The sequence below is a fragment of the Calonectris borealis genome, chromosome 5 (assembly GCF_964195595.1).
Source record: "Calonectris borealis chromosome 5, bCalBor7.hap1.2, whole genome shotgun sequence".
NCBI classification, from domain to species: domain Eukaryota; kingdom Metazoa; phylum Chordata; class Aves; order Procellariiformes; family Procellariidae; genus Calonectris; species Calonectris borealis.
The window spans coordinates 24365761-24390146 of NC_134316.1; the positions used below are offsets into that span (position 1 = coordinate 24365761).

At 46.3% G+C, this 24386-nt stretch overlaps 1 protein-coding gene across 3 annotated transcripts in view; it reads right to left on the reverse strand.

Moving 5' to 3' along the window:
- NRXN3 (neurexin 3) overlaps nucleotides 1-12067 on the reverse strand; it is a 391483-nt gene extending 379416 nt beyond the window's left edge. For all 3 annotated transcript variants that reach the window (XM_075151408.1, XM_075151410.1, XM_075151409.1), the window contains exon 1: nucleotides 11824-12067. In XM_075151408.1, coding sequence (XP_075007509.1) covers nucleotides 11824-12067 — 244 coding nt within the window. The remainder of the gene's footprint in view (nucleotides 1-11823) is intronic.
- Nucleotides 12068-24386: the final 12319 nt, after the last annotated feature.

Here is a 24386-nt window from a genome sequence, read left to right on the forward strand (position 1 = left end):
TAATAGTACAGTCTTGTCCGTGAATTTATAGAGCCTAGGTTTGCATGGCAGGATCCTAAAACCTTCCTACAAATTCTTTTGGAATGACTGTGCTGTTTTTCTGTGATTCATTTCAAGACATGCAGAGCAAGGATGATGTAAACAGCAAAGATAACAGAAATCTCATCTTTTACAAAAGCCATCCACTGCGTTTTTGGTTTTTAGTTTGAGGATAATATAAGTAATAATAATTATTTAATTTTATAATTATTTTATTTATAAATAATTTATTTGATAAATAATTAGAAACTATTAGCACTGCACCATAAAATGATGACATTACATTCATATCATATCAGGGACTCCGCTGCCATATTTTAAACTTCTTGACTAACTAGGACTTCTGTAAACACCGTCAAGTTCAGCTCCATGAAGGCCAGGGACTGAATCTGCCTAGAAGGTGCCCTTGAATCCAAGAACCCAGAAAGGCTATAGAAAAGGGTTGCTGTAGGATGGTCTCTCAGGCTGTGAAATGGGATAAAAGAAGAAACAAATTGCTCCTGCAGATACGACTGCTTTGTCTTTACTCAGTATTCAGAGGGAAATAGTCTCCGCACACAGCCCCTAGCCCTTTCGTGAATCTGAACTCAGCTTCCCTACGGACATGAATTACGCGTAATCCTAAACCTCAGCAGAAATATAAAAACCAGATCCTGCTTCTGAAGAGAAGCAAGCTTCCCTGAGGAGAAATACTACACATATCCCTACGTACACACGCAGGGGTGCCCCGACAAAAACGCCCACTATTCAGACACTCCATTTGAACAAACCCCTCCTCTTTGTCTCCTGTTGTGTAAGAGGGGAGCACAGGCGGGGCACGCACGCACCCCGCGGCACCGCTGCAGACTGCAGTACAGCCCAGCCTTTTCCAGGGCCTGTCCCAGTGACCTTCTCAGCAGTACAAATAAAGCCTTGCATAGCTCTTCCCATGCTGAGCAGCAGCAGAAGCCACCCTTTCTCCCTCCCTAGAAAATAATTTTTAAAAAAATTGCCTTGACTCTTTAGACCGGTAGGTAATAAGATAAATATATTAATGTCCTGTTCTAGATATTGGCAATAAGACTTCCAAGAACACAGGCAATGGTAAAAAAAAAAAAGCAGCTAAATGGATGTTTCAACCATCACAGTAACTGGATTTGTAAAAGCATATGGAATACTTTGAAGCCTAGGTCCAAGGTCAAAAAAGCACGTGGCTAAAAGACCAGTGTAAATTGAACATCAGCAGCGTGGGGCTCTGGTGGGCAAGTTGCAGACTCTACAGCCTTCTGCAGAGCATCCTGAACCTCCTCAGCTCAGATCAAGAGGAGGCAACAGGGCAGCCCTGCTGCTGAGCTCTGGTACTGCTCCTTCCTTTCCTGTTTCTTTAGTGTATTTTTTCCTCCAGCTTCAAATTGTCTGTGTCTTTTGTTGAAAAATACTTGATTCTTTAATGGTTCTTCTGATAATCCTTGCCTCCTTTACCTCTGATCAAAGAGAAAGAAAGAGTGGGAATTGTACCCTTGACTGATTTACACTTGAGCTTAATTTCCATCTTCCTCCTCTTCTTTCCCTACCTTCTTCTTTCCCTCACTAGCTGAAATCACCTTGATAATTTTGTTCACAATTTTTGGTGAAATGAATGGATTGAACAGTTGCAGACAGGATCTAACTTGTGACAGAAGCAGAAGACAGTGAACACGGATGCTGAAAGTAGAGGCTAAGGTGATATGGTCAGCTCTTTGGGTCACTGGTGTAAAAAATCCCCCCAGATTTCTGGAACCAGCGAAGAGAAATGCGTGTCCATAATGCTCCTTGAAGCAGTAAATGAAACCGTCACCAGCAGCAGAGAATCACTCACCCTCAGAAAGAAATGACTGAAACAAAACACTGCATTTAACCACACAGCCCAGGCATTCCCCATTTTTCTGACACTGTATTCTTGGGATGAGGATCAATATTTCTTTGCAGAACTGGCTGCATAAAAAGGCACCAATCCTTCTCAGGGCATTACAGGGATGAATTCCCAGGACTTCATCCAAAGACAGTACCAGGAGCCATAACGCTGTGACGATCCTTAAATTCAAAGGACCGAATATTCTGGCTGAAGTTTGAAAATATCTTTCCAGTACGTTAGGAAAGAACAATAACAATATAGTACTTTTCCTTTCAGATGGGTTATGTCAGGATCTAAAGAGATTTTAAATACTCATCACATTTCTGCACTACAGCATAGGGAAACTGAAACACCTGGCAATGTCTGATGCGCCCCTAAAATTCACCATCCAGTATGTCAAGGTAAGCCGGTGGCAGAGCTAGGGAAAAAGTTTGGGGGTTCGTGTCCCCAGTTCTGCTCAGAGCTGCTGCTGAGGAAAAGTCTCTTCAGCATTGCCCATTGCCAAGTGGGATATGACTTCATTGACATCAATGGCAAAAGTTCTCAGCAAGGAATGCACAAAAGGCTCAGGTTTTCACCATTTCTGTAAATCAGCTATCAAGTATTAATTAGTCCAGTAGGGAAGGCTGCTCATTTTGCCACTGTATATTTTCCTAAATGACTGGGCCAGGAAAAGTAGCCTGAGTCTATGGCTTGTTACGTAGAAACCAACCTGTCTGAAATAACAATTACCTGAAACAAAATAAGCTTAGATACACTACTGGCATTCATCTGAGCAGAATTTGCCATCCTGATCTTCGGTTACAAGACATATTCCTTTTTTTCCTAAGCCAATACACATCAATTCTGGAGGACAGGCACCCCCATCACCTTACTCTGTTCCAGGCTACTGCAAGCCTGGTGTGCTCATAGTGCCTAGTGCCAGAAAAGCAAGTCTCCAGGTAAAGGGATGCTTGCAGGGCACAGACATTTTTTCTGCAGATCCTCCATAGGAAAAAAAAGTTTGAAAAGAAGATAGTAGGAATTCTCTGCTCTGTTTCTCTTCTTCAAGCCTGTATAAGGTGCTGAATACATTTCTCAGGGAAAATTAATTTCTTTGCCTTTTCCTTGCCTCTAATGAACTGGCTCTGAATGCATGAGGGCACAGGAAGGAGTGCAGAGTCCATGGCGAGATAATAAAAAGTGAAAAGGCATTGAAAGCCATCAGTATCTTGCAAACCTACACTGACGGAAACATGCTGGACGGAAATATGCAGGACAAGATCAGGGAAACTTGGAATAGCTACGGCAAAAGAAAAGATGATATTGGGGGAGCAGGGGGTCCTGCTCCCTGCAATCCTACACAAAGGTTACAGAAGCAGATGACTAGGTGTAGGCCACATAAACTTAAGATTTCTCTAGGTCCTTTCCAGGCTACCAGCATTCCTAAACACTGCACTCAGTGGACATCAATGAATGACAAACCCTTCTGTGAAAGCCCAGGACATCATAATTATCAGTAGCATAATCAGAATGTGAGAAAAGCTAAGATGGGTTACCATGAGACAAGTAAATCAAGAACAACAAACAAAGGAAAAAGGAAAATGTCAGGTTTTTACCTACTGTTTCCACTTTCACCTCAATCAGATACTAAACAACACACAGTGCTTGTAGGTCAGAAAACGTGTCTATATAACTACAAGCTCCAATAGTCTTTGGAGTGAAACTGTCTCAGATGATCACCATAACTCAGGGAAGTTACAAAAGATGAAGTACAAGAAACTCAGAGGTTTTAATCCAATAAACACAGGGATTCCTAAGTGTTCAACCACACAGTGAGAATCTTTCCAGAGTAGAGAGTCAAGTGGAGACCTTGGCATGTATAGTCCAGGCAGCATAATAACTGAATCAAAATTAATCAGGCCTTTTTTTTTATTCTTTTCTTTGAAAACACTGCATTTCTTCAACAATTTCAGGTCAATTCTTGTTTTAATCAAAGATGTTCACTTGGCCTGCAGAAGGCAGGCAGATCTCAAACCCTCTTGCAACATTTGCTACCACACGTACATGCTTAAGAAGCCAGTTTTCCTGCTTGACAAAATAAGCAGTACTGAAAGTTTTGACGTGGCTTCTCTAAAGCCATGTTTATGTATGCTCTGTAGGTGAGATAGGGAGAAACACCGTTAATGACCAGTGTGCTTGATACACAGCCGTCTACTCTGTGTTCTGTCCCTTAACCACCGCGTAACTGCATTCCCAAAACTATTTGGGAAATTTCCATACTCTGCGGCTTTGCCCTCATGCTATGGTTTGAAGCCTTCACCAGCAGTGGAGGACATTTGTGCACTGAAACATCTGGTAGCTGAAACAGCAAACCTGCAGAACCAGCTAGATAGAAACATTTCCAGACATCATCCCTGTAGTGCCTCCACAGCCTGGGGTCATTAAGCAAACCAGCTGGAGCAGGAGCAGCAGGCTGCTGTAAGTTCAGGATCCAGCCACAACAGGGAGTCATGAGAACTCTCACTGGGCAGCGCAGCAGATGAGCAAGGAACCAAGGGTTCACCAAACACGTCCAGACAATCAGTTGATGTCATCCAGCTTGACGTTAAAGATTAAACTGTTGGAAAAAACCAAACTTCACCTCCTCTCCCCTTCCAGTAATTTGATCTGCTTAATGTAGATATGCTGAATTTGTTCTAAATTCAAAACCATGTTCCAAGGATAGCGTGGAGATGGATTTACTCTGCAGTTATTAAATGGAGCCTGGCCTGTTGACTAAACAGGTGAGTCAGCCTGATGCTACTCTTTTCCTGAGCCCCCTAGAAAACAAATTCTTCCCTGATTCTTTACCACGTGTTATTCACAGAATAAGTGAAGGGTCTTTTTTTAGCAACATCTTATGTCTTTCTGACTCATTCACCCTGTCCCTTGAGCTTCTGCAGATACAAGGCCCTCTATAGACTGTGAAATTCTTTCCACTCTCCTGTTCTCCATCATCAAGAATGCAAAGAGATGAAAGGTGCAAAACTATGAGATGATAAAGTAAACCTTAGCACTGGATCAATTTAGTAATGTCCTTGATCAGCCTGCTATTCACGCTTAGCAACTACTATAGCTCACACCAACTTCATTTTCATTTTAATACACCATACAGAAAAGCAGCCTCAATATACATCCTCCGATCTAAAGCGTATAATCTGTAAACTACAGGAACAGGCAGATCATTTCCATTAGTTTCTTATGTAGCAAAAACCACAATTTACACCCAAAGCATATAATTATATTCAAATTCTAAAAGACAGTGTCGGAAGTACTTTAAATTCATAGTTTGGGGGAAAGTCACTCAGGGGTATAAGTAGTTATGTTTTAATGTGCAAAAACAACACACACACACACACAGAGCGCAAGAGAAGTAATTTGTGAGAGTGGCGAGGGAGCCGTGGTGAATTGCAGGCCCCTGGCTCCAGCAGCTGCTTGGAATTTGGCACAGCCAGCACTCCAGCCGAAATGCTCTCCTGCTCCTTTGGAAACACTAATGCTGGCATTTGACACTAGAGCCTGTCCAGGCTTTAAAGCCATGAGGGAAAATGCTACCGGGATCTCTGTCCAGAATTTGAAGGTGTCTTGCTTGTCCTTCAAGGAGAGATTGAAGCAGGCTGCTCTTTTAAGTTGCTCCAACACCTAAAGCCCAAGAGGACTACTGGGATTTCATACACTTCTGTGGCTCCCTGCCAGGGATCTCAAAGCACACAGGTACACCAGGACTGCTCACCTAGGAGATGAATAGTTTTCTCTTCATTTCACAGGAGAAGAAAACAAGTCAGAAAGAAAGGTAATGTTTCACCAAGGTCATCCAACAAATTGGAGCCACTGGTCAACAGCATGATGTCTTGTGTGCAGAGGTTACGCAGAAGACATGAAAACCACCTTTTTCTCTCTAGTGCAAGTGACCTTTCATAGTTCTCAAAGCCCACCAGAACAGAAATGCAAAACCAAAAAATGTCTGCCAACCAGCACAGGACTGTCATCCTGGGCAACTACACAGAGAGACGGTCTTCTTAAGGCACAGCACATAGAAATGGAGAAAATAGAAGAATGATCATCCTGTGTACTTCCCAGACAAAACTTCTGTTCCTTGCACTTAGAAGCTCCAGCTCTTTCTTCAGTTACCTTCTGTACAGCAAACCATGGAACTTCCCCACCGCCGGCTGGAGACTATCCTGTTCTTGTCAGTATTCCCACCTTAGATGACCTAGGTACTTCTTCCTGCCTTTAGTGAGACCTGTGTAAGGAATTTGGAGCTTCCAATAGCACAGTATGTAATAACTCAGTGACTATCGTAACATTGTTCAAGCATGTATTTTCATGCCATGGCAAAAGAAGAGAAAGAAAAAAAAACACAACAAGGAAAATTGGCCGGCATCTTTAAGAAAAATTCCATTTTTTAAATGGAGAAATATTATAAAAAGTACCATTCTCATTCTGCAGCATTCTGACTGCGTAGCTTATGTCGCATAACCCAATATTCTTTACAACTTCAATACCTATACAAAGCATACAGCAGGATCCTTCATCTGTCTTTGAAATGCAGTCACCTCTGCAGTAGAATGTGGCAGTTGCTTGACAAGTCAGGGCTATATTACCCACAAGCAGAAATATAAAGAGAAGAAGAAACCTCTATCCAGTCTAAATTGTAAAGGAAATGTAAGGAGGAAGAAAGCCCTGATCTAATTCTGACTCAGGACTAGCATTCCCACTTCTGCAAAATGTGCTATGAGATACTGAGCAAGCACAAAGTAGCTACCAGAAGAGTTTTTTTTTTAAATACATGACTTAAGAGACTGTACCTTCAGCAGCTCGGGTCTGAGCAACGTTTCAAAGAGCATAGAGACATACATTAAATCAGAATGACAGGGTTCAACAATAACATCAGGTTTCTCATGTTCCAGATCTGATATGATCACTGGGATCTCCCAGGATCAAGTACCAGCTGAACAAACTTAAGCTTCAATTTTGCAGATCAACGCAAGCTATTCCAAATTGGGAACAGTTAATACTGTGCACAGAATAAGAAGTCAAAGCACCTGATCAGAAACTGTTTCATATAAAAGCATGCAAAGAGTAAGTCCAATAGTAACCTCGTTTTGAGGAAACAGCCTTTGCACATACCAGAATTTTCCTGTGTTCAACTACCGAACGCTGTGCTTTCTCAGAAGGGCTACAGAGACTCAGCTCAGGGGGGCAAAGCTCAGCTATGATCACTTAAACAAGACTACAAGGGACTAGTAGATTCCTGGATAGCCAGCTTGAGACAATTTAAGCAGACTTCATCTTTCTTTAAAAATATTAGTCATTGTTAATGTCTCTGAGGAAGAGAATGTAAACATTCAGGCATACAGAATCACTAGCCTTTGCAAAAAAATTAGGCTTCATTGTTGATAGGAGACTAGAGGTGAGCCACAGAAAGTAGACAGACTTCTAGCTTTTCGTCTTTGCAGACCTTAACTGCAACACTAATTTCAGCTCTGAATGAAGTTAATTTTACTGGATCACTGACTTTTCTGTATAGAAAGATTTTTTCCCTTTTGTTAAAGCTACCAACCCTTGCTCAAAGTAATCTCCTGATGATGGAGGAACAGGGAAGGTCCCGCTCAGTACTGGGGAAAGGGCAGTGCCAAGGATCGGGAATTAGTTTTGTATTTTATAGAAAAGGCAGGATTGCAGTAACAAAGACACCTGAGACGAGGAATAGGTCACACTGGAGGAGCAGCAAGGAGTAGGACGTGTGTATTATAAAGAGGGTACACTGTCATAGCTGTGTGTGGCAAGCTTTGACACTGGTTTGCAGAATACCTGCGTATTTTATGGAAACACTCTCTTGATTTGTCCAAGCATTCGTTTTCATTTGCTAATTTTAAAAAAGAGGTAAGAGATGGAAACGCTTCATATAAATGACAGAACTTCTAAGAATTGACTGAGGCCTGAGAGTTACACCTACAAGATCTGGTGACTGCTCACTGCCAGTCCTCATGACAAGCCTTCACTTTTTGCTGTGACTTGTGCAACAGCCTGAGCAAGCCTAGTCCCCACAAAGTGAAAACCAAAAGAGAAATGCCCCATGCCCACCATTGCTTCCATAGCTGCCCCTGCACAGCAGTGCTCTGAAAGCTGGGGCAATCTGCACAAGGCATCACGTCACCTCTGTGCACCCCTGCTCCCCATCCATTAAGGAGGGCCAGAGAAAAAACAGCTGGAGGAGAAAAGGAGAAACCAATTAATTAATTCATCACTGAGATACAACATGCACAAATCTCTTCATTTTATCTGTCAACCAGAGGCATGCATTATTCATCAGCTGAGGCGATGAGGACATGGAAAGAGGGGCTGTGTAGCCACTACTGCAGTCTCTGGTAAAGCAGCTGACCCAGCAGGGTGCTAAATAGCTAAGGGGAGGCAGGAGGATTCAGCACGTGGACTTTCAATAAACACAGCCCCAACTTTGTTGCACAGTTGGATTTTCTTCCTCCCTCTGTCCCACAAGCCCTTAGTAAAACAAAGAGGAATCGTGGCTTTCTCTTCCTATTGTTGGGGGAGAAAGATTCTGCCAGTCTAGGAAGGTCCCCACATGGGAAAAAAGATTTCTTCTGACTTGCTGAAGTCCCCTGCCTGGCCAGGCTCGCTCCCCTGCTGACAGGGAGGTAAACCTGTTACAAAGACTTTCTCCTTGAGAAGATGCGCTGTGCCAAGTTTTACATTTGCAGGTTGCAGCTCAACTACCGGAAAGCACCGGCTCGGTGATTTCAGAATTAATTCTTGTAACACCAGCACAGTAACGACTTCCAGATCTGGGCCCGGTCCTGTTCAAGTTAAGCCACAAGAAGGTTTTCCACTGATTTTAAAGGAGCACTAAACACAGACTCCAAACAAGTGTTCACTGCTTGCAAGACATTTACTTTTCCACTGTACTAGATACTAATCTGCTTCTTCAAACAGATTGAAATCCACTGGGATGTAGAAGAAAAAAGGAAAATACAGTTAAATACAAGACTGAGCCCCAGTGGTCAGCACTGCGGGACTGGGAGGCAACACAGCAGGGTGGCCAGGATCCTGACCTGATTCCTTCCGAAACCAGAATGAATGTAGCCACCAAGTAGGGCAGGAGTCAGAATGAATTTTTTATTTCTCTCTAGCGGAAAAAAAAAAAAATCCCAAGAAACACAGGGAGTGCACGGCCTCCCTGGGATCTGACTCCTCAACACTGTCACGGATCCAAATTCTAAGGGCCTCTGTTGTGCAACAGTGAAAGAAAACACAAAAATAAACCATGCGTGTGTTTACAAGACCAGCTGTCTTTATGGTCTCTTTTTCCTCTCTCTCTCCCCCCCTCCCTTACTCATGGCCAAAGGGGGTTTCCATGCCAGCTTTGCTACATGGCATGATTAGGAAAGGAAAAAAAAATCTCAGGCTGGGTTATGTACCAGCCTGAGCTCCCCAAGCCCTCCATTTCCCTTGATTCCTTACTGCAATGAGGACACAGAAAAAATGCCTGTCTCTCACTGAACTTGATAACAGCTTTTGCTCAGGGCTCTTAAATGAGGCTTTGCTGGGCTTTCAGGGCAGATGGAAAAGTCATCAAGGAGAAAAGAACTATCATTTCTTGACCAGGAAAGAGACTGCGGACTCTCCCGCACACTACTGCCTGCCTTTTACATCAAGGTTAACCACTATCACGTTTTGCGACATCCTTCTTTCCTTTCCTCACCAGTGACCTATGAGCCAGACTTTGCTATCCTCTTCCATCATAGGAGCACTCAGCTACAGAAGCATGTCTGTGCAGGACCAGAAGAAGAAGAATTGGTGTCAGAAATGAGGGAGAGGACCGTTTGGAAGGAGAGGGGAAGGGAGGGGAGAGCCCTGGGACAGTTGGTTGAAATGCCGCATGACATGGCTGCAGTAGGTGCTAGGAGGATGTGCTGGCAGGGCTGTGTCAGGGTTACAGGGATATTGAAACCTGGAGTATCACAGATAAGCGCTTGGATGACCAGCAGAGCAGTCTGAAGTGTTCAAACAGAAGGATGGACCTCCAATTAAGGCTATAGCTACACTGGCAGAGTTGCAGAAGGAGCTCAGTATTGCAGGTCTGAGTCGAGGCACATTGGAGAGGGAACGGGCTCAGGAACAAAGCCACGAGGCAGATGTTGCGGGTCACAACTGAGCACCAGCAGAGCAGGGCTGCGATAGCAGGAGGTGCTTTGGCAGAGCTGCTGGAGGGCATGGGAAGAGGGTGGCTGGGAGCACTGCAGGGCAGATTGCCGGTGCTCTGGCAGTGTGGGAGGGGGGAGCCCAGGGCGCTGCAGAACAGCACCGTGCTGCTGAGGGGAGGACTTGGGATCGAAATGGCGCTGGGCAAAATGGGTCGAGCTGGAGGTGCGCAGCCAGTTCTGCAGACACAAGTGGCAGCATCCTGTCAGCCTATCAATCTCCCACTTCTACCCCAAAGTTCACATCCACCCCAAAAAGCAAGAGAAACACATTCAGGCCCCACGCGGGAAGGGAACCAGTGCCATGCCAGACATCAAGACCATCTGTTAAGCACCACTCATATGAAACTCAGTTATGGGTTATTAATCATTAGCAGCAGGAGCCCTGTTATTTGCAGCAATACTCAAGGACCATGTGAGAGAATCCCTGTTGTGCTAAAGTGAGGGATATGAGGGATCAGCCAGTCCCTGCCCCAAAGGGTTTCCAACAGGAATAGCTAAAGGAAAAACAAGCTGGGAGGGAGAAGGACAGAGCTGGGTACAATAGCAGAGACTTTAGTCGCCATTCCAGAATATGACTACCTTTGCCTAAAAGGTGGCAGAGCAGAGCTGCTGCAGGATTCACACCTTGGCCAGACCTGAGCCTGACCTGCAGCCCTGCAGGTAAAAGGGCTAGGTCTTGGCCTGCCTGCCTCTCCTGGCTGATATAGCTGAAGGCAGAAGCCAAGGGACACAGGATAGAGGAGAGGGGAAAGTGGAGATGAGCCCCCACATCAGCCAGGCCTGGGCCAACTCCTCTCAGGGTGGGCAGACTCAGGAGAGCTGGGCAAGAGGCAGTGCTGGTCCAGCTGCTGAGCACTACTGAGCATTTTAGGGACAGGATGCTGCTGGGTCCCCCCCCCCCCCCCCCCTTGACGTCCCTCAGACACTCTCTTCCCCTTCTCCCTTGCTGCCGGAGTGCTCCCACTCCCTATTATTTCCTGCCCCTGAGTTTCCCGGGAAGCCAGTGCGAGGCACCACGCAGGAAGCGGGGAGCATGGGTAAGGAGACCTCGCCTTTTCCTTTGTACGCCCCGAGCCACCCGACAACTTCACCAAGGAAGGCTGCGAGCGAGCGAGCAAGCAGGCAGAGCAGGGGAGAAGCCGCGGCGGGCGCCTCCACCGTGCCCCCGGCCGGCCCTCCCGCAGCGGGGCACCCGGGAAGACCGGGGAGGGCGGCAGGGAAGATGCGCTGCTGCAAGGACCGTGTCAGCCGCTACGACTCCGCTAGGGCCGAGAGCCAGGGAGTTGGTGATCCCCTCTCGGAGGACCCCACCCCCAGCGGGATAGGTGCGGGTGCCTCTCCGCCTGCCCCGAGGTGTTCGGCGCTGCCGCCTGGCAAGGAGCGGCCCGAGCCCGCCCCGGCCCCGCCAGCCCCCACCCTCCGTCCTGCTGGACCACGCCGGCCGGGGAGGTTGACTCTGGAAGCGGCTCGTCCTCAGCCCTGGGCTCTTCTCGGGGAAGGGGCAGGGGAGGAAAGGAGGGTTAACGGGGAGGGGAGCTAACGGCGGAAATATGAGGGGCTGGGAGGACCCCCCTCCCCCGGAGTCACAGCCGTCGTCCCTGTTTCCTCTCTGCTGCTCCAGCTGCTCTGCAAAAAGGTTAGAAAGAAACAAGAGTGGGAACCCACCGTGTCCTCCTCGGAGGGAGACAGGGGAGCGGTAGATAGAGATAGGCACAGAGTGGTGCTTGCTGCCGTGGAAGTGATGCTCATACTGAGCCTGAGATACAGACGAGGAAGAGGAGGCAGAAGAAGCCACGTTAGAGGAACTCCACACAGAGCTGACGATACATCCCCAAAAAAGGGAGCACATCCACAGGGTCCAGGCGGGGCGGCGTCCCGGGCAAATGCTGGGGTCTATTCTCAGGTGCATGGTCAAGGCACAGGGCACCTACAGACGGGCAGTCTGAATTCCAGCCAAGGAGAGAGGATAAGGTTCATGATGCCAGGGGACCCATGCTAGCAGAAAGGAGAGTCGCTTCCGAGGCTCTAAGGTATGCGTGTGTGTTTGAAGAGGCAAAGAGACAGTATGTGTCTGTGCGAGAGAGCGTGTGCTAGGAGGGAAGGGGAGGGAAGGGGGAAGGTTAGTAACCCCACACAGAAGAATAAGACGCGCCGTTTCCCAGGGCTGGATCTACTGTGCCAGGAACCCCGCGGCCGTACCGAGGCTCCAGGAGAGCGCAGGAAAGCCGCACATGTCAGCGCGAGGGTCCTGGAGCTTGCACTTGCCAGGTTCCTCCAGGATCACGGGGTCCTTGAGGACTTTTCCCTGCCTGCGATCCCTGTCTCTCACTAAGCTGAGAAGGACTATTGAAAACGAAAAAGAAGAAAAAAGCCAGAGACCCCAGGTAAATTTTTGATTTTTTTTTTATCCCAATTCCAGGGGGTTTCTGTTGCGTCTCCACTAGCAAGTGTTGCAATGCAGAACTGCTAGGCACACGCACACACACACACAGAGATCTGGATTGTTATCCTCCTTCCACCGGATCCAGGCGACCGAGGGCTCAAGCCGATTAACCCTGCGCAGCCAGGCAGGGCAACGTCAAGTCTTCTTAGGCAGGCAGGCAGGCAGGCAAGCGCGGATGAGAGGCCGGGGGACCGGCGGCGCGGGGCCGGCGGAGCGGAGCGGCGCGGCGGGGCGCGGAACGGAGCGGAGCCGGGGGCGGGATGCTGGCGGCCGGCGCGCCAAGTGCGGGCAACTCGGCGGCGCAGGTGAAGCGCAGCTGGGGCAGCCAGGGAAGCGGCTCCACGAATGGGCGAGCTGTATGCAAATGTCCCGGCCCCGGCGAGCCAATGAGGGCGGTGGCAGCTCTCCGCAGAGGGACTGGCTGGCTGCGGAGGGAGGCGGGGCCGGAGGGCGGGCACCGCCCCCGCCATTCATGCGCCGGTGCCTTACACACGCGCTCACCGCTCCTCGCCCCGGCCCGGCTCCCCGGGGCGAGGAGGGGGTGGGCCGGTGGGTGGCGGCTGTCAGCAGCGGGAAACACCCCGGACCCCCAAAACTCTTTGCACGGGAGCTCCCAGCGCTGCCCTGGCGGAGGGGAGAGCCCCGCCCCGGGGAACCGGTGCCCGGCATCCGCCCCCACCCATCCGCGCCCACGGGCTGGGGCCAGGCCGCGGCGGCGGCCCGCCCCGAGCAGCCTCTGGGGAAACGCGCCCACCCTGTCCGTGCGGGGACGGGACGTGGCCGCCTCCCACGAGCACCGCCTCTCACGCCCCTGTCCGTGCAGGGGCGGCCCTCCGCGGGCGCGGAAGCCCGGCGGCACGTGTGCGGGTGGGAGCGGGAGGGGGGCGCGCAGCCGATACTCGGCCCTCTGCGGTGCCACAGGGACGCGCTTGACACCGTCCCCCTGCGCCGCCCCGTCCTAGCGCTCGTCCTGCGGCCGCAGCTGCACAGAAGCAAAGTGAGCACCAGGAATGACTGCACTCATTGAAACTCCATGCTGCTTGTATAGATTTTTTTTTTTTTTATGCGCCTGCAACAATAGGCTGAGTCCAAACAGGTGTATTTGCACTTAATCCTCGGAGAGTAAGGACTGCAGCCAGAGTTTGCAGCCCATAAATTAATAAATAAATGCGGTACATTATCTAGTAATTTATTGCCTATGAATTTGCATGGCAAAAATCCCCAGCCACCCTGGGGAAGCCAGGCACCAACGGTGAAGTGACTTATGCAAGATCACTCAGGGAGTCAATAAGGAGCTTTGGAAAAGGAGCCAGCCAGCCCCAGGACTTGCCTTGCACTGCACTGCCTCCCTCTCCTTCATTTCTTCATTCAAACCGGAATAAATTGTTTATGACTATAAGTTTCCTTGTTTTATCCTCTAGATCCATGCTTGTAGGTGTGCACACATGCGCCTCAGAAACCTGCTTGACTCATTTCATAAGTATTTCCCTAACGCAGAGATGCAATGTTTTCGGTCGTTGATCTCGATTTGGTACAACACGTCAGTAACTTGTAATGATCTGCCCAAGTTGCACTCCTAGTACTTCTAGCTGAGGCTGATATGCTTGTAATATATTTTCTAGTAACTTTAAGTGATCTAAATCAGGGCCTATAGGAGTCAGAAATACTTCAGTGTTTTGCTGGGTTTAGTCAATGATTGTGGATGGTAAAGCTGGAAAGCAAGAATATTACTTTCAAATTTATCCAACATCTGCCACCTAAGAATCTGAGAGTGCTTTAAAATCTTTTATTAATGAAGCCATTCAACAGCTTTAGGTATTACTGTGCTGTTCTGCAGATAAGGAAGCAGAGGCTCAGAGGCATTGAGCCAGTGAGTGACTGATAGACACGGGAGCTGAACAGAACAGACACCGAGATTCTCCATCCTAACCAGTACATGCTGTTAGTATAAACGTTTGACTGATTTGGTGGCCATTTGTTAGCCTTAAAGTGTGAATATCAGCCTTCCTCACAACGGGGCACACAGCCGGAGACAGGGGTGAGTAACCTGTGGCACAGGTGCCTGCTGGCTGGCAGATTTGCAGTGCCATGCGCAGGGCACAGAGCAGTTTTATCTGTGCAAGACAACTGTTCCTGGCCCTGAGTTTTGTTGAGGAAACCGGAGTTGCTGCCATATATGCGGTAGGATACCCAGAAGGATCCTGCCTTCGAGAGGAAGCCTCCCCATGCTCCTAATCGTACTTGGGAGAGGAGGGGGAATATAACCTGGCATATCACTCTTGAAAGGCTCCTGACCCATGAGGATGCCGCTGGCATCCACCTTGAATCCCTCGCCCCAGAAGTCCTGACTTTCACGCAGTCCACAGACGAAGTACTCTGAAATATTTGTTGTGTAGTTAAACTGCAGGGGGCTTGATTTAGGGGAAAGGGGGAATGGTGTGTATTAAATATACATCACTGAATAGTTTATTTGTAAAATACAGGAAATCTGTTCTGAATAAATTTCAGACCCAACTAGTTATCAAGAATATACCAAAGATCTGCTTCCCATCATTTTACTTTCTTTTTCTCTGGCTACAGCATTACAAAAAGGACAGAATATATCACATACTACAGGATCAATCACTAAAAATGGGACTCCAGATCTAAACATTGAGGACTCAGTGCTGCTTCTCCAGAAGGCAATGGTGGAAACTCATTCATTTGTATGGAAAATGGATGTGTTTTAGGAAGCACAATTCTAGAAGGAAAAGCAGGGGAACTGCACAGATACCCTCCTTGCCGCCTTCCTGCAAGTGTTTGCCCTGTTGCTGAAAGAGAAAAAACAGAAGAGGGACCTTCTTTGTTGACTAAACTATGGTAGCATCCGTGGGGTCTTACTTCCCCTGTAACAGTCTGACGGACCACATCCTCTGCTCTGCTCTGTACCTGAGCTCCTGTTCATGGTGGCCACCTCTCGGGCTGCTGCGGAAGGCAGAGCCCTCAATGGACAATAAATTACGTAGCTCCAAAACAAATCACTGATCCTGTCCTCAGCTCGCTCACTCTGCCACCAAGCCCTTCCCCGCACATAGAGATACCAGCTTAGGTGCAGGGGACGTACAACGGTGATGGGCATCACTCCAAACTGCCCTGGCCATAGGCAGGAAATGCCTTGTAGCCCCTGAACAGGAGAAGCAGAGCTGCTGTGTCTTGTCCCTGTGCTGAGGAGTTGTCCTGTCTAAGTTCTGCCTACCAACCTTCCTTTGCTACAAACCATTGGGTAAACCACCTTAGGCAAAAAGGAGAAAGGCCAAGAAAGCCAATCTATACGAGTACAACATAAAAATAAAAATAAATTAAAAAACTGGGAAGCTGGCTATAAATACATCATAGGGTTCTGGTGACACCGTAAAGTACTGGAACTTCACTCTGCCTTGCTTTATTAGGTGTCAGTGGATGTATTTACTGCCCTGTAATTCACAGGTGACTCATTTATTTAGCAGCACCACTTCAGGAACAGGGCAGATTTCAATTGCAGTTTCCCCTCTTGGGTGGCAAGGGGACGTTTATAATCAGAAATGAAGTTTCAACAACATTATTCCCACCAGATTTGTTTCAAAAGAGGTGGTGTTATTTTCCTATTAGTTTAGTTCATCTGTGTAAACATACAGTCTTTCTAAATGCCTTGCGTCTTCAGAACTGAGATGGGTGCCTTAAAGGATAATGGTTCCCATCACAAGTTGCTCCCTACAGATACGAGAAAAGTAGTCTTGTTTCTTACATAGCTGTTTCTTTTACTGAAAGAGCAGAAATGAGAAATAATAAAGCAATTGTTTCTGAGTTTTAGAATCCCAGAAAGAGAGCCAGTTGGCTTCAAGCCCAGGAAAAGTTTGTACTCTACCTTACTTGTGTCAGCAAGTACAACTCTCTCTACATTTCCTATTAAATCTTAGCTGTTAATTACTTTGCTGCACTCAGAACTAAAAAAGTCAGCTCTGCTCTAAAATCACAGATCTCTAAAACTGGATCCAAAGGGGAATCTCCATTAGCTTTTAGCAATATAGGGTGACTGCCAGAGAGATGACAGCTCTGGCTCCACCCAGCAGAGGCTAACGAGGTACAGCATTAGCCAGTGCATTGCTATATAATAAGGTTAAGAGAATAAGGTCAGCTAGAACAGCCTCTCACCCAAAAGCTTTTCTCAGACTAGACCTGTTTCTCTCAAGGTTCAAAACAGTCCCATTCTCTTCTTTTTTTTTAAATGTACTTTTCCAAGAACAACAAGGAGGACGAGAACAGGTTCCGCTTACGAACTTTAAAAATAGAGTCTTAAATAAAATAAAATAAACCAGAGGGGATTGCATGCTGTAGAGAGCTTAGCACTGGCATATAGACACCTTTGTCTTTAGCAAGCTACTTCAAATACTGCTGAGGACAGTAGTGACCAAAAAGCTGGTAAGTTCTCCAGCACTGCCAGCAGAATTAACTGCTCTGAGACTGGTCCCTGGTGCCCCACTGTCCTTGTCATCACTGCCTCTCTGCAGGCAGCCTCCAGAGGCAGGTAAGACCCAGTGGCGCCAAAGAATTATCAGTGTCTGCTCATCCAGAGGGAAAGGGAAGAGTCACTCCAGGACAGGGCTCAAGACCATGCACACAGCTGCTGCTATGCAGTACTTTTTCTGCATGTAACCAACTCACTGCAGTCTCTGTAGTTCTCAGTTTTATTCTGTACCTTTGAAAAAAAGAGCAATCTATTCTCAGGGCTTCTGTGCTTTCCTTTAGCATCCAGTAAGTCCAGTTACCTACAAAAGTTGAGGCATATGCCTTACACGTTACCCGTGCCATAGGGCAGGTCTAATGCTCTTTTCAGCTCAGCTCCAAGGGACCACAGTTTGCCACAAGCAACTAATACAGAAGCTTTGGTCCCTACTTTCGTTCTCATTTATGTCAGGGTGAGTAAATGCAACAGAGCCAGTGGATTGACATCAGTGAAGGGAGATCTGACCCTTGATGTTCATTTGTGAAAGAGAAATGCAAGCTGATTACAACCAGTTAGCCCAGCAGTTAGTTAGCCAAAAGCAACAGTAACCACTGGGAGCTTTGACAGAAGATGAGGGACACAAATTCGGTTCTGTCAAGCATGCAATTTAAGGGCCAGAAATCTTGCAAAGTTCAGACTTTTATTTTCTGAAATTTCACACCTACAGTCCTACGGTAGTGGAAACAAGAACAAGTGTGGGGGGACACACAAATACAGCAATATATCTTGTTTTGATAAGCATTAATCAATTATAATTGGGAAAGAGGCAACATCAGAATTTGCTACTGCAAACTGACAATAACATGTTAGAATTGGCCCTGTTTACTAGATAATGTATAAAGGACAATCGAGTGTACTCAGCCCCATGTAAACTAACAGAAGCAGAGAGTCCCTTCCCCAGAGAGCTTACAGATTTGCTGGAACGGCATGGGCCAACATATGTTGGACCAGCTTTATGAGCAAACTGTACCTTTTCTGGCTTAAGTCTGCTAGTCTGTGAACCTAAGAGAATGGAAGGGCTTAGATACTGGTAATAGTAGCTTCACACAGGAGCGACTACTGCAACTGCTTTCAGCCCTGAGCTTGTAAGTCTCCTTTCAATCTTCGCTGAATGTGCTGCAGAGATAACCCTGGCTACCTGCACAGGACACCAGCAAGCATCCTCCCTCCTAAAGCTGCCTCAGAAATTAGGGCAGGAACCTTCTCACACTTTGGACCCTCTACCAGATCAATAATTATGAACGTGCTTTGTGTTAAATGAAGGATGCCTAGGTTTGGTTTACTTCAACCATCATGAGGAGCTCCTGTTATTCAAGTACCCGCCATCTCCCCTTTTGTCTCACAAACACTTTAATCCCTGCCCCTGGGGTACTTTATCAAAGTGGGCTAAGCAGGCTCTAGTATGCCTGTCAGCAGCGTGCTGACAGGCAGACTCTCATCTCACAAGAGAAAACTGATCCTGTGCCGCTGCAGAGCTCTTTCCTCCGGGAAGGTTGGAACTGCATCTATCTTTTTTACTCTCAGTAAAAGCTGGGCTTAATGGCAGTTGCTCATATCTTGTCAGGCAGAGAAACAGAACCTGCTTCTGCTTCTTGTATCATTTCAGGCAATGTGACTTTTTTATCAAAGGTTTGTTAAGACTCAGAAAGATTAGAGAAACCAGAAGACTGGCCAAGTTTGAAGAAATCACGGTTGCCCACCGCTTGACCTTAGATAGTTATTGAATCACCAGTGAAGGAAAGGAGCCCGATGGTTTCATTTTCTCACATTTCTGTCACAGAATTCACACTTCAGTACCTCTACTACCTATGTTTCACTAAGGATACCAGAATAAAATGGTAGTGACCTCTAGCATGTGCTGAGAACTGATTTCCATCATTCATAACAGCCCCCTCTTATAGGTAGACGACTTTCTAACCAACTCTGCGATTAGCCTGATTTTATGTTGAGCCAAATTAATCTCTAGTATAACTCCTAGCAACTGATACTATGGATGCAAGTAGCTACTATGTTTATGGAAACAAAAATATATGTGTACCTTGCTCTCCCTATGGTTGGAATCAGTGTTGGCAAGTCTAAGGTGAAGGCGAACAGCCTGTTCCCAGCCTAGATCTGAGCCTTGCGTCACATAACACACTGCTGCAATCCCTTGCCTTCAGCGACTCTCACAGCAGCAAGAGGTTAGACACACCAGCAGATCACAGCGGAGGACGTGTGACCTACTGTTATCTTGGTTGTGTCTATTCTGTAGGTCTAGATCTCCGAGGTCTGCCAGTCCAGCACCTTACACACTAGTGCTAAATATTAGCACTGCAGAACTAACATTTATGTCATGAATTCTTAGTGTGGAAGAAAAGAGCTGGGAAATTATTTTTTAGGAGCTCTGAGTTCTAAAACTTAAATAGTACCTGAAAGCCTGAAGTAGAAAGAGACAGGGAATAGACGGAGTTAAAATATCTGCTGCGATAAATAGAGAACTATTTGAATTTTTACCCATGAGAGCAGAAAGACAACTTTTATTTTCCTTTTGCACTCAAAGAAATTTTGTCTGACACAGAAAGGAAAAGCTGAAAAAACTCTTGCTTTTGCTCCTTTAAACTGGATTCTGTGCTAATAAAAAGCGAGCTCTCTAATAGACACTGTGCACAGGCTCCCCTCTGCTTCTCTTCTCTCTTCTACCTATCATCTTGCCTGGCTTTTGCCTGTAATCAGCTGCTCATCTCGCAGCAATAAGTGCCAGGTGACTGGTGTTTGCTGTAGTCTCCCGACCGCCAAAAAAAGAATTAAAAGAAACACAGAGAAAGATGTAGGGGGAAAATCTTTCAATGACACAACTGTCTCACGGCCAGCCAGACAAAGAGTGAAACGTCTCCTGCGGCCAAGCCTGCTTGTGTGGGAGCTGCTGGTAGGTGTAATTTCCTAAGATGTATACCTTGTCAGTGTGCAGAAGATGAAGAAAAAAAGAAGGTCAGAGCAGCCAAAGCTCAAAAATTGGAAGGACAAAAGAAAACACTGTGGGGAACAATTCTTCTGCTTTTAGCCCCGAAAGAGCCCATGCTGCACGGTCTGTGGCAAACCAACTTACTGGCTAAAGCATAACGAACAATAAGACCATTAGATGGCCTTCTCCTCACCCAAAGGAAACAGCCATTTTTACATGCAGTGCTTGTGCTACACAAACTGCACAGGGTGGTACACAGTATACAGGTTGAGTTGCTCTCAACCACAGTAGAAATGAATTTTTTCCCTCCAAGTAACTAGGCTCATAATCGACAAGACAGCCAGGAACTTCAAGAGGCTATCTAGTCCATCTCTCTGCGCCAAGGCAGGATAAACTTTGCCTACAACATTCTTGATTCTTGCCTACAACAACTTGCAATGATGAAGCAGCAATGCCTCTGGAAGCAATATATACCAGTGCTCAACTTTATCAACAAAATTAATTTTTTTTTCCTTTTCACAAATCTGCTGTAGTCAAAGAAGTGGCTTGTGACACCTATAAATTACAAATGCATTAATCAGGATATAATTAATACTAGCTTTCCTTGTGTCCAGATATAAATGTACTAAAATATGGTAACTAACAGTAGTATATAATATATTGCAACACTGTGATGGTATATATATGCATTTCACTAAGTATGTGAGCAACATGACCACCAAATGGGCAAATAAGATGTGGTTAGTTGCTCATAGGCGGCATCCAAGTAACAAAAAGTTGCAACAAAGGACAAGATAAGCATAAGAGATGCAAACAGGCAGGGCATCCTGCTGAATACACAAGAAGCACGTTTGGGAAAAAAGAACAAGAGAAGCAGCACTGTTAGCAGTTGAAGATCCCACTTTTGTGAGAGCAAAAGCATTAAAACATCAGGTATGAAAAGGGAAATTGGGTACAGAAGATGACAAACCAGCATCCCTTCCAACTTCTCTCGTCCTTCACTTCTCACCTCTTCTCCTTCTGCAACTAAGACCATCAAGGACAGTAGCTGTCAGTGCTAACTATAGAGAATCAGCTCTATGGTACTGCATAGTCACAGTTAATTTAGGGCATAAATGTTAAAGACTAACAGTTTTGTATATAAAGTAGTAATTAATGATAATGATTGATAATTAACCATTAGGATAAAGTGTGTTGCTAATTAATGAGCTCAGTAAAGTTTCGTTTTAAAGTTTAAAACTGTCCTGATTTATCAGTCTTCTAAACATTCCCTTCCTAGCAATCTAATTCCCTAACATATACATACACACATACCTATACATACACACACACACATTTTCAGTTGCAATATTGCGGTCTGCTATTTCTTGCCCTATCATAGAAGAAAGATTATTTCCTTCCTCTTTACAGATATCCTTTACATATTTGAATACTTCTGCTATGTCCCTCCTCCCTAGACAAGGACGTTTGCTTTACTGTTCCTTAGAGATGCATGGGGTTTAGATTGTGTTTATTGTTGCTGATTTCCTAGAGTCTTCTTCCAAATATCTACATTTTTCTTGAAGTGCAATCCCCAGACTGGATGCAGTCCTTCAGATGAAGTCTCGTGAGCACTGCATACGGAAGAACAATTATTTCATGTATCTCATTGATGATACTCCTGTTTACATTACTTGTAAGACGTTTGTCCCTCTTGCATAGAAGGAGGGTTCATATTAGCACCCTAGCTAGCTACTTACAGTTTTATATTCTATATCATGGAAAATATGGCTAAGGCCTGGTCCATGGGTTCCTAGGCCTTTTTGACTGAGATTTTTAGAAAGTTTTGCAACTTTCAGAAAATGCAGCTTAGGTCGCTGTAGCAGTACGCTGGGATGGGTATTAGTACAGCATTACAGCATCAACAACCTGTTCCCTGCTGATGTATTTAATTCTACTAAGGACACGCCCTGGCTTCAAGGCATGTGACACACCCGCACAAAAAAAATCAAACAGATGGAAGCGAAATACACTCCAGGTCCATTTGCGGCAACTGATCAGAGGACTTACTGGGACACTGGGTCTCCAGAAGAGCAGCTCAACAAAAGCACAACAGTGAGAATAGATGTAAGGAGCACAAACTGCTTTAAAAACATCTTTCTCCTTGTGAAGCACCTCACTCTCCTATCATTCCCAAAGGTCTCAAACTCTACTCCACCCGCGCAAGCTCCTCCAGTGCTGCACGTCTCCCGAGACACCAGCAGTTTCCTTGTCTTGTCGAATCCTCCATCCTGCCTGCGATTCAAAGAGTGTTTTTGCTAGTCACATGGACGCAAAAAGCCTGCTTCCTCAAACTGAACACTTCCCTTTACCCAGCACTCTCATTTCTGAGCAAAATGGGAGGGAATTTGTGTAGGGGGAAGCACGCAGCAGCAATAAAACCCCACTGGAGCTGCAAATGCTAACACCAGAGCAAGTGCAGACTCCAGGAGTCCATGGGCTTTCAGCACCAGGCAGCCGTGAAAATCAGGAAGTGGAAACAAAGAAGGGGAAGGAGCCACACACTCCCTCACTGATAGGCTGTACACACCAGTTAAGGCGTAAACTGCTCCCAACACAGATGTGCTATTTATTGGACGGGACAGACGAAAAACTCCAGCTACTCATTGTAAAGTGCCAAGGGAAAAGCTAACGATAGGGATGCAGCGATTACGTTTAGTCAGATGCATACAAACACGTGTGCATGCACACATGCGCACACACGTATTTCTGCTCCTCTCTCTGCTCTGTAGCCTCTTTATGTCTTCCTCAGACTATCAGCCAGGGACAACTACAGAAGAAACCAGAAACGGGGAAAATAGGAAAATGCCTGCGTAACCCATAGGGGGAGCTCATTTGAAGAATCACACTTTTTTTTTCTTCCTTCTGAACTTCTGGTTGGTCATACAAAAGCCATCTGCACTCTGGACGAATTCATCCCTTAAGTCACCCCTTAAGTTGTTATTAGGTCTGCATAGTTTTAACTAGATGCCATGTTTCACCCCCCTCCCCTTTTATCAGTCACCAAAAGTGAGCACTCAGGATGGCAAGACGCAGTCTGTCACTGACTCCTCCAGGGTACTGGCAGAAGTATGGTGGGTACTGTGAGGATGAAAGAAATCTGAGTGGTCTTCAGGATGACTAACTCTGAATCATTTTGTTGCTGTCTTCATCTCTGCATTCTGATCTCCTCCTGCACAGAAATCAGAAGGTAGCTATTCTGTGACAGCCCAAGCTACCAAAAATCCCCAAAAGAGACAGAAAGCAGTATGTGATCAACAGAATAAAGAGATATACAGGTGCTCTGTATAACACCTTTTCTTGCACTGAGATGCTTCTTACCCACTACCAGCCCCTACACTAGATGTAATCCTCAGAAATGTAGCAGCAGGCAGATAAAAAGAGGGCATCTGATATTCCTGCCTACCTGAAAACATTGTTTTCAAGCAGCAGAAGTACAGAAATAAATGAGTAGGCTTCATGAGGCTTCATGCTTCCCCTTTGTCACCCCCCCATATTCACCATAATAAAGTCACCAGATCACCCTCAGTTGCCCCCATATTCTCTCAGTCTCCCTCCTCTGATGTGCTCAGATTTTTGACATCTTTCCTTACCTCCCTGTAACACCTTTCATTTCCTTCCCTCCTCACGTCTTGCTTTGGCTGAGGAAGAGGCAGCCTGTGTTGTGGCAGGTTCAGAGCTGCAAGCTTACCAGCTGGTGGACCAGCCCTTACGCCTCAGCAGGGACGAGGAACAAGTTCTGTAGGAATTCAGTATCTCTGGGGCTTCAACGCTCTTGTCAAATGTGGTCGTTGCTGGCCAGGCGACCAAAGGGGCGATGGCCAGACAGAGTGATTGCAGAAGCGTCATTTCCTTAGAAAACCGGACTAAAATAACACTATATTTCCACACTAATACAGTATGGCCTCAAGTGGTGTGACAGCTGAAGTTGCAGGATGTCAGCTTCTCACTATGGGCTGTATTGCAAGAGACCTTTTGTAAAAGGAGTATCAGAGCCAAAGACTATGGAGAGATGGGTAATTCAGTCTTAGATCTGTACTACGTATACATGGTAATGAAGCATGTTTTAGTTAAAGGACAACAGCAATAGCAGCACCAGAAGGAAACCTTCAAAGGTGAGTAATTCTGTGCCACTTTGATCAAGCATTACTCTCCACTGGAAATGGAAGATTTCATCTAGCGCTGGCAACAGGGCCTAGACCAGCTAGAACACAAAGGCAGGGAGACTGCCTCTTCCCCACCCACAAACATCGCTTCGGTGTCAGAGCCAACCACTGAGCAGA